The following is a 10,448-nucleotide window of genomic DNA, read 5'->3' as shown; positions in this document are numbered from 1 at the left end:
ATAACAAAATTTAAAAAAACATATCAAATGCATTTAAGAGTAATTGTCATGAAAGAGGGGTTTTTATTTCAGCTATTTTTTTATTGAAAAAAGAGTATAGAAACTTTACCTGACCATACGTTCCAAGTATGATTTCATTGTTGCCATCACAATCAAGATCAGTAATGCAAGAACATGTGACACTGTCAAAATGATCAGATTGGTCGAGAACCACCATTTCGTTAAGCCCTTTCTCTACAATATTTCTACAATATATTACAGAGAGTGGTAAATACTACATAATAATATCTCTTAAAAACCTGACACAATTTATTTGGTTCATTAACTGTAAATCATTAAACATATAAATAAGAGAATGTTAACTTTTAATATTTATGTTTGTTAATCTAAAAAACTTTTATAAATGTAATTCTTACAATAATTTGTATCAAACTAAAAAAGATAATTGTGAGTATATTATCTAAAACAAAATTTAATAGAAAATTTATAGAAAAAGATAAATTTTCAAACTGAGGCTTTATGTGTATATAAATTTTCAAACTGAGGCTTATGTATTTATATTCTAAAGTATGTCCCCCCTAAACACGGTTAAAGTTCATTTGAAGTTTTTTTCATCTGGATTCTGCTATGAACAAATTTATTATTTTGAATAAAAAATTTATTATTTTGAATAGATTAGTTATTATTTTGAATAGATTAGTTATAATATTTATAAAGCAATTAATAAACAATTAATTATAATATGATTCCAAATTAAAAAAATCAAAAAGACAGTATAGTCCGGTCAAAATAGTTGAAAAATAGTGGTAGGTTTGCAATAATTCACAGAGAGCTGATTATTGGTACAGGCGTTGAGACGATTATTAAAATAAATTATAAAAAGTCCCCACAAATTTCACATCTGCAAAAAAAAACTTATTCAAGGGAAAAGGATAAAAACTTTTGTCGTTTTGCTGAATGATGAAGAAACTGATGATGCCTAGGAGGCATCATCAGTTTCTTTATCATCCACTCTTACCAATCTTATCACCACAAACTGGCACATTTATTCAATATGTTGCACACAACGCTAATATGAATGTAAAGACTTTAGACGGTCTTAAAAAAAAACTAAAAGAATTTAAAAAACGAAGACCTACAGCAAAACTATGGATGCATTATTTTAATATGGTGTCGATTGCAAAGAAGTTTATAAGAGCTGAATACATGGTAGATTGGTAAGCTTATTTGAACAGCATCTTCTTGCACATTACAGAGCTTCGAATAAAAATTGCTTGCATAGACAAGTATAGATATAAAAGTTTTGTTAAAAAAAAACACAGAACAATAAAAGAGTGCAACTATCTTGTCTTGTATTCTTTCAACATCAGTTTCTGTTAATCAACACTTATACCCAGTATCCTATCAAGTTTAAATATGGATAGGCAATCAACTGGACCCAGCTGACTAGGGTTGGAAATTAGTAGGTAATGGGAGCCAATTCAAACTTTACTCCCTCTTGCTCCGAAAATACTTCTCAACACTATCTTTTGCAATTGCAAAAAGGGTTGTAGTGCAAAATGTAGCTGCAAAAAAGTCGGATTGTGTTCACCAGTATGTATTAATTGTTGAGGCCAGTCTTGCACCAATCAATTTCAACAAATGAAGATTTTGATGATTTTATTGATGAGACAGCTAATATATCTTTTTCACTTTCCAGCTAGAAAAAGAAGTAGAAGAAGATGAAGAAGGAAAAAGCAAAGAAGATATAGCATATATATATATATATATATATATATATATATATATATATATATATATATATATATATATATATATATACATATATATATATACACACATATATATATATATATATATATATATATATATACACATATATATATATATATATATATTTATATATATTAGTATATAGTAATAATACTAATATATAATATATAAAACATAATATGCAGATAATGTTGAATAAGGCTTCTTCAATTTTAAGTCTTGCAATATCTCAGGAATCGTGATTCTTAGAAAAAAAAGAATACAGACAATTTCTGTAGACAATCTTATGTAAAACTTTTGCTTGACCTAATTTTTTTTGTTGATAAAACTTACTGTTTACCGCTAACTGTTTATGAAAAATAAGAAAACCTTTTTTTTCAACCTTTGACATTGAATAACTTTTTTTGCAGTTGCAGGATCGGTGGGGACTTTAAATATTTTATTTGTTTAATGTCCCCAAGATCTGTACCAAATTTCAGCCCTATGCAAATTATTGTAAACTGAAATGTCTATTTTGACCGGACTTGCAATTCTGCAGCATTAATAATTAAGACAGTTTATTTGACTTTTTTAAAATCTGGTGTTTAGGTCCTTCTGTCAAGAAAACAAAACTAGAACTTTTTTCAGCAAATCAGATGATGAAGCAGCAAGATATAAATAAAAAGCAACCCAAGGATGTCAACAACCTTTAATTCTTTAATACTACTATAAAACAATTTATTATCATTTAATTTGTATGTGCATCTATATGTCTCTACATACATAAAGCACTATATGTATATAAATATATATAAATATATATAATAAACAAATGATAAATATATAAATATGCATATAAATAAATATCTCTCTTTATATATACATATATACATATATATATTTATATATATATATATATGTAGGAAATAAGTAATCTTACAAATAAACAACAGCTACTTCTATAGCACTGGTAACAAGTAAATTAATTTCACTGCTTTCACAAAGTACAGGTCGAGGCGAAACTAAATAAAAAAAATTAATTTACTTTTTTTTCACTTATGTTCTCAAATTAACTATTAAAAAAAAAAATATTTTATATAAAAGAAGAAAATAGTAACAATTTACTAGAAGTTTCTTCTGCGCTAGGAGATATAAGCTCTTTTTCTGAAGTTAGAGTAAACAGTCTGACAGAAGTTATTGGCCCATCAATAAACATTGTCCAAACCTGAATTATCTCTAAACATAAATTCTATATCTTATATCAAGACAAAAAAATTTTAACATTTGAACAAAAATGTTTTTGAGTGTACCATTTTTTTTAGAGTCAGCATAAGCAACTCTTAAGTAGCCATTGTCACATCCAAATGCTGATAGCCGTTTAAAACCATCACAATGTTTCACGTGCATCCAGATAACACTTTTTTTTGTTCCAATAGAAGAAAAAAAATGAAGATAATGAAAACAGAAAATCATTATCTGATAATGATAAAAAAATTGTAACTATTGAAATTTTTAACAGCAAGATCTTTAAGATCTTACTGTTAAAAAAAATATAAAAAATTAATATTGTTAAATTGTTCTATTTCAAATAATCATTTTCAACTTTAATAATGAATGAAATGAATATTAAACTTATTAAATGACAGTTACCTGTCATTTAATAATGCTAACCGGACAGTAACCAATAAGCAGGTACCTGGGTGCCTGGGTACACATCAACAGCCTTAATGATGATGATGATTGATAAAATAGAACAACATTTTTACAAACTTACCGTCCAGTAATGGCATTAAATTCAGGAAAATAATTTTTGCAAGGTTCTTCAGCAAAGCACTGTTGATTCTTTATATATAAAAAATATAATAACAAAAAATATAACAGTATTTATATTATTAAGAAAACGTCAAATAATAAAAATTCCTCCTAATGCAAATAATAATTCTCCTAATGCAAATAATAACTTACTATTAGGAATTTTTGCTGGATTGTGGTTACCAACATCATCAGCTTGTAAAGTTATACAAAAATTTTTGAACATAAAAACATTTGAAGTTTTGTTTTGCCTACATATCTCTTTGAACATTTGACTATTATGTGGAAATTTAGTATTGTTTTTTGATGTTAGCAATGTTCTTAAATTTGAAATTTCATTTGAAGACCACTCTATAGCCAACTTTTAAAAATATTTTCCCTAAATTTGAAGATAGTGATGGTATTCATGGTAACAATACAGTAGGGAGGTTAACAAAAGCTGATTTAATTTGGCTGATTTTTAAGGACCGATTTTTTCCAAATTGGTTAGCAATACACATAAGTTGGCATATGTTGTATCCATTTGCATTAAATATTTAAATAAGGAAATTTATCTCATCTTGTAAATATAAAACACTGTATATAGAATAAGCTCTGTAAATGCAATCTTTAAGCACTGCGTTTAAAATTTTGGAGTCATGATCTGAGTAAGGTTTAATTTAAACATTTGCAATGACTTCCTTTCTGTAAATTTTTAACTTGTATTTACCTTTGGTGTTGTTTATTATAAAAAAATCAAGGAAGTTCAGTGTTGTATTTTCACTTTCAATTTAGATTGTATATTGTATTGCAGGATATTGTTTGTTCAAAATAATTAGGAATTATTCTGCTTTTGGAGTGTTCAAAATCTACCATGGCTATTATCAACATACCTTAGATAAGGTTTTAGATCAAGAGGAGAATTTAATGCCATTACAATTTCAAAAGCGTTTTCTTCATGATATTGTAGAAAAGATTCTACTGGTACGACCCTGAATGAAAGACCAATAGGACTGGAATTCTTCATGGATCAAGATTATTGTTCCACAACAAATAGCAACAGTGTAAACAAAGCTCAATAAGTTGTCTTGTTTCTGATATAGTAAGCTTGGTGGAATATTTGTGGGAATCATCTTTGTACAATTGGTCAACATAAATTTAAGTGGCTTCCTTTAGCGGAATTGATTAGTACAGGTTTATTACATAAAAAAAAAACTTGAACCTTGTCCCATGAATCTGCTTTACTAATAAAATCAAAAGAATTTTCCAGACATGTTTCATTTTTGTTTAAGACAGGTTGTACTTTCTTTACTAAGCAGTTTGATATTTCATAATTAAGAGTAAAAATAGTTAATATAATAATTCTCATAGAAAAGGATTTTTCAGGTTTATTAGCTTTATTTAGACTATACATACAAGGCGGGATGGGATCACTTGGATATATACTATCAAACTCTGTTTTTGAAAATTGCTTTTTTTTAGGTAGCAAAAGGTAGGTTTTAAATTTAATGGCATAACTAGATATGGGAACTTTACTTAGAACTCTCATTGGCTAATTTGTTCTATTTTTACAAAACCATTACCTTAATAAAACGGATATATATATCAATAAATTTGTTTTGCTTAATTTCCATATCAGCTTTTCTTTGTTCTCTTAATAAATTTTGATTTATTTTTTTACCCATTTTAAGTTCTTTTAAAAACAAGTAATTTTAAAAATTATTTTAAGTAATTTTAAAAATAATTAAAAAATAAAAATAATAAAAGTAAATTCAAATATTAATATTAATATTAATATTAGTATATTTGTGAAACTTTCAATCTAAAGTTCAAGTCAAGTCAAACTTAAACATCTAAATCTTATGTTTTTAGGAAAAAACAAATATCTTTATAAATTTATTTGCTCATTTAAACTTTTATCAAAGTAAAAACAAGATAAATAAATTTAAATAAATGAATTTTTTCATCACTTCCAGCCAACAAAATAAAAACAATTTACATCTCCTTTAAACAAATGAATTTTTTCATTGCTTCCAACCAACAAAATAAAAATAACTTACATCTCCTTTAAACAAATGAATTTTTTCATCACTTCCTGCCAACAAAAACACGGTTTCATAGATGTCATTTACTAAAATTCTTTTTTAAAAAAAACAAAAAACAACAATTGTAATTGTAAAAATTATTTAAAATTGGAAAAAACTTATTGAAGTCATTTGGGAAATGTGACACATTTCCCAAATGATAAATGTAAATACTTTCACAAACATAAATAGATACATAGCTGTTCTCAGAAAAAGAAAAGTCTATTAAAAAAAATTGGATTTAATAAAAAAATAACTTAATTTGAATTATTTTAATTTTAAGAATTCCTTTTTAATAATTTTTTTTATTAATTATTTTTATTAATAATTAAAATAACCAAACTATTTATAAAATTTTGCGTTAAACTTAACTAGCTACATTTAAACAAAAGGATTTTTTGAGGAGATTTTCCATCATATTCGGAGTACTTTTTTGTAAAAATCTAAAATTTAGAAGAAAAAAAATTTTCGATTTTGTTGTTCCATATTGTTTTATTTTAAAGAACAGTCATGTAAAATGAGTTCAATGATTTATTTATAAATATTGACATATGAGTATGATTAAACGAATAAGTATGATTAAACGAAGGAATTTTTGTGGACAGCTAGTAGCAGAGTTAGAGTAGATCGAATGTTGTTTGGAGTTGACTGCAAAATATAGTTTAAAATAAACAAAAATCAATTTTCAAAGTCAAAAACAAAAACTTTTAAGAAATTTTAAATTTCACGAAAAATGAATCAAATGACAAATAAAAGTTCAACTAATTATGAATAAATGCACTGTAAAAATCTACATATTGTATCAATACAACGAGTATACTTTGATATACTATAAATATACAAATATATTATAAGCATATGAAGTTTTTGACAGGAATAGCCTGCGATCAAGTGCAATTGCTGACCACGCAAATGATTTTTTTTTTGACAACCTGACCATGACTGTTTAGATGTTTTTGAAATGATTTTAGAAATGATTTTAGAAATGCGATAAAAAAAGGAACTCTAAGCTAAACTTAAACTAGGAAGAAAATACAAAAAAAGAAACTTAAGAAAAAAGAAAACAATTTCTTAAAAGAAAGAAAATAGATAAGCTATAAAATCAAAGTCAAAAAATAACTCAATCTCAATCTCAAAGCAAAAATAACTTTTTGCTACGCTTTTAATTGCGTTTGAGATAAATAAATCTTTTGAAATGTTTTATTAAAGGTATACACAATGCTTTTACAAATTACTTCTAATTATTGTTTAATGAATGAATAAATTTTGTTTCAGTTATCAAAAAGTGTTTTAGGCATATTATTTTAAAATTGTATGAACATTTATTTTTTCCAAAAACTTGCACAAAAAAAATCATTTAAAAAAATAATGTGGTTTTTTTTAAATAGTAATTTTGACTCATTTCTTGCTCTGCTTAGTAAGATTAGTCAAGTTAAAAAAAAAAGTTTAAACACTTCTTTGTAACAAAAAGAAATTAAAAAAATATATAAAAAATAAATCATTGTAACAGGAAGATTTAATTTAACTTATTCATAAATTAAAGTAACTTAAAAAAATTATCTTTCAAAAGATTTTTAGAAAGACATGAAAATATAGTTTCAAATGTTTAAATTTATCATAAAAAATGCATGTCTACATAAAAACAATTTAAATATAACATTTTTTGTAAATTTACACAAAATGCGTTTATTTTAAACAATCATTTTTTTTATTTAAAGCCTTTGAGTAAAATAAAACTTTAGAAAAGATCAAAGATTTAAAGTTATTAGTAATGAAACAACTTTTTTAATTGCATTTAAATTGTTTAAACATCAAAACAGCTGTGGTCAAGTTGTAAAGAAAAAATTATGTGTGGTCAGTTACAGCCTGCGATAGCAGGGCATTTATGTCCAAGCCTGCATATGAATTAATGAGAGAAACACTAAGTCAATGTGGTGGAACACTTGGTTCACAATCTATAGGTTCAGAGTACAAATCCACCCTACAACACTAAAAGTAGTGCGGTAAACGGTTTATTTTTTTGGTTTTTTTCAACATCTTCACTTCCAACAAGGCTGCAAGAAACCACTATTAGAGTTGGAAGTTACTGTAAGAGAAAATATAAAGTTTATAGAGCAAGATAAAAATTAACAGACAACTTAAAAGATTGCAAATTATATGAATCAGGAAAACAAGATGATTGGAGCAAATTCCAAAGAACTGATGTTCAAGGAAAAAAACAAGAGGAATAAGAGTTTTTGGAGCACTTAGGAACAGTCACAGTAAAAGGATTAGACTTAAATGAATGATGAGTAACACGAGAATGAATTTGATAGCACAAGAGACACTAGCTCTGTAGAGCAGTGCCCATTATAGTATTTATAGAAAAGAAAAAGAGAAGCAACATTACAACAATATGATAATGGCTGGTGGTTGGCTGCAAGAGCAGGTCCAACTATATTTACAATGCATTTTTGAATATTGTATAAAGAGAAAGGGCTTCATTCGAAGGTTCGCTCCAGATATGACAACAGTATTCCAATCAAGGACGGATTTGAGATATTTAGAGATAAAGAATAAAATCCGGAGTAAAAAAATGGAGAGCAGGATAAAGAGATGCAAATAGATTTTCAGCGCAGTGCCATTGTTCATGTTTAAGATTTCCAAGGTTCATGTTTAAGATTTCCAAGGTTCATGTTTAAGATTTCCAGGTTCTTGTTTAAGATTTCCAAAAAAAAATTAAAAAATTGAGTTACCTTTTAAACGATAGTGGACCCCTCTAAGTTTTGGGGAGAATTTTATTAATAAAAAAAGAATATACTAAAACGATATTAGGAAATGAAATTTTAATACATTCATTGAAAATACTTTCTTTATCCATTAGAGCTCTTTTCAAGCAATTAAAATTGGATAAAAATTGTGTTATATTGTTCTTTTACTTTTCCTTGAATGCTATCAGAATTCATTTCTTTTTTTTTTTTTGGGATTTAATAACTGTTTTTTCAAAATTTAATATTTGAATTTGAAAAGCAACGTCTTTTTTTTATTTTCTTACTTGCTCAATTTCATTTAAATTTATTAAAAACTAACTGTTGATATTTTTGACATCAAAAAACTACAAGGTTCAAAGTACCTTTTCACAAATTAATTGCTAAATAATAAGGTTTTTCATTTCAACATTTTCAAAACAAAGCATTTTTTTTTTCAGTAAAACCTTTTTCAACACAAACCAGCTGACCATGTTGTGGAGCTAAAACTATTTGAGCAATGGACTAAAATAAAAAGGATCTAAACCTAAGTATCCTAAGTAACCTAAGTGCTTCTAAAGAAATGAGCCCAATTAATCTTTATAATCTTTTGAAAGTTTTGTAATAACATGAGAAAAATTGGCAGTTTTCTGAAACCAATAAGGATTTTTGATAAAAACAACAAGCATTTTGTCTAATAAAAATGTTGGCAACTCAGTTGGTTTTAACATTACTTTAGGATGCAAACAAGAAATACTTTAAATAATATTTCTCAAAATACTTTTTCTTTTTAAAAAAGACTTGAGAATAATTTTGAGGTACCATGGCCACCCTGATCAAAATAAAAATTACTTTTCAAAGGTCTTTTTTTCAAAGGTCTTTGAAAGAATGTAGCTATCCCTAAAGAAATTAACTTGGTAACTACACCCTGGAAATAGTAAACGACTGGAGTTGATATATATGACCGGGGCCGGGGCCGGGTTTGATAAAAAATAGCCAGGGCCCGGTTTGTGACCAGGGCTGCATAAACAATTATACATCCTAAAGTATATATTTTTTATTCAAAATTCATGTTATATTTTGTATATATATGCATATATAAACATCATTATGATCAATATGATCATCATAATCATCGTTACCATCATGATCATAACCATGATAATTATCACCATTATCATCATCATTACCATCATCACAATCATCATCATCATCATCGTTGTTACCATCATCAGGCTTTAGCTTTCCTCATTTATGCTGTTTATCTAATATAAACAATCTAGAGCATTTTCTTTCTTTAACTAAACCTCATTCATACAATATATAAGGCACTCTCTTCAAGTTTTTTTACTTTTTCTACTACCATTTTCTCCTGAAGCTTCTACCTCTCTACATACTGATACCTAAATCACTTTAATCTTCTCTAACAAACATTGTCCGATAAGACGCTTTTTTCTAATCTGTCTAAGACTATGCCTCCTTTTCTTATCATGTTAGAGTCACACCACACATTCATCTGATCATCTTCTATTTTGGCAAAGACTACACCATATAAATACTAAATTTTATATAAATATGAAAGAATACTATTTGCCAGCACCTAAATAAATAGCAAAAATATATGTTTATACTCATAATGTGTATGCATAAAGCGCATCTTGGTAGCTTTTATTCCTTCTGGAATAAAAGTTTGGAAGCTTCTATTCCTTCACTTTAATATTAAGTCAAGCCTCATTCTACTCCAAATTTTTTACCATCTTGAGCAGTTGCTTTATTAAACATTAATCTTTTCTTTTTTTTTATCTTTTTTACGAGAACATCTCTCTTATAAACAAATGTCCTTTTATTATTCCAAGAAGCCAACTTAAAAAGGTCCTGTCTGATGTTAAGCTCTGTTAATCTAAGTTTACTAAATCTTGTTTCTTATCTCAGATGTTAGGATCTAGAGACTTTTGGTAAGTCTTCAACAGTGTCATTAACTAAAGTAAGATTAACATTTAAGCTCTAATTTATGGGTCTGACTTTTTACTTCTCCCCAGAATAAGGCAGAGTTTTTTGGAAAAAAATCTTACTCTAATTTAACTCTTGAATCTAA

At 26.7% G+C, this 10,448-nt stretch overlaps 1 protein-coding gene across 1 annotated transcript in view; it reads right to left on the bottom strand.

The window, feature by feature from the left end:
* The window catches only part of LOC100212844 (KICSTOR complex protein kaptin), a 28,774-nt gene that overhangs the window by 5,048 nt on the left and 13,278 nt on the right, over window positions 1-10,448 (bottom strand). Inside the window, exons 5-10 of the mRNA XM_065805052.1 lie at window positions 5,604-5,682; window positions 3,527-3,594; window positions 3,063-3,169; window positions 2,878-2,988; window positions 2,693-2,774; window positions 110-245 (exon numbers count right to left, since the gene is read on the bottom strand). Coding sequence (XP_065661124.1) covers window positions 110-245; window positions 2,693-2,774; window positions 2,878-2,988; window positions 3,063-3,169; window positions 3,527-3,594; window positions 5,604-5,682 — 583 coding nt within the window. The remainder of the gene's footprint in view (window positions 1-109; window positions 246-2,692; window positions 2,775-2,877; window positions 2,989-3,062; window positions 3,170-3,526; window positions 3,595-5,603; window positions 5,683-10,448) is intronic.

The sequence above is a fragment of the Hydra vulgaris genome, chromosome 09 (assembly GCF_038396675.1).
Source record: "Hydra vulgaris chromosome 09, alternate assembly HydraT2T_AEP".
NCBI lineage: Eukaryota > Metazoa > Cnidaria > Hydrozoa > Anthoathecata > Hydridae > Hydra > Hydra vulgaris.
This window is presented reverse-complemented; position numbering and strand designations above follow the sequence as displayed.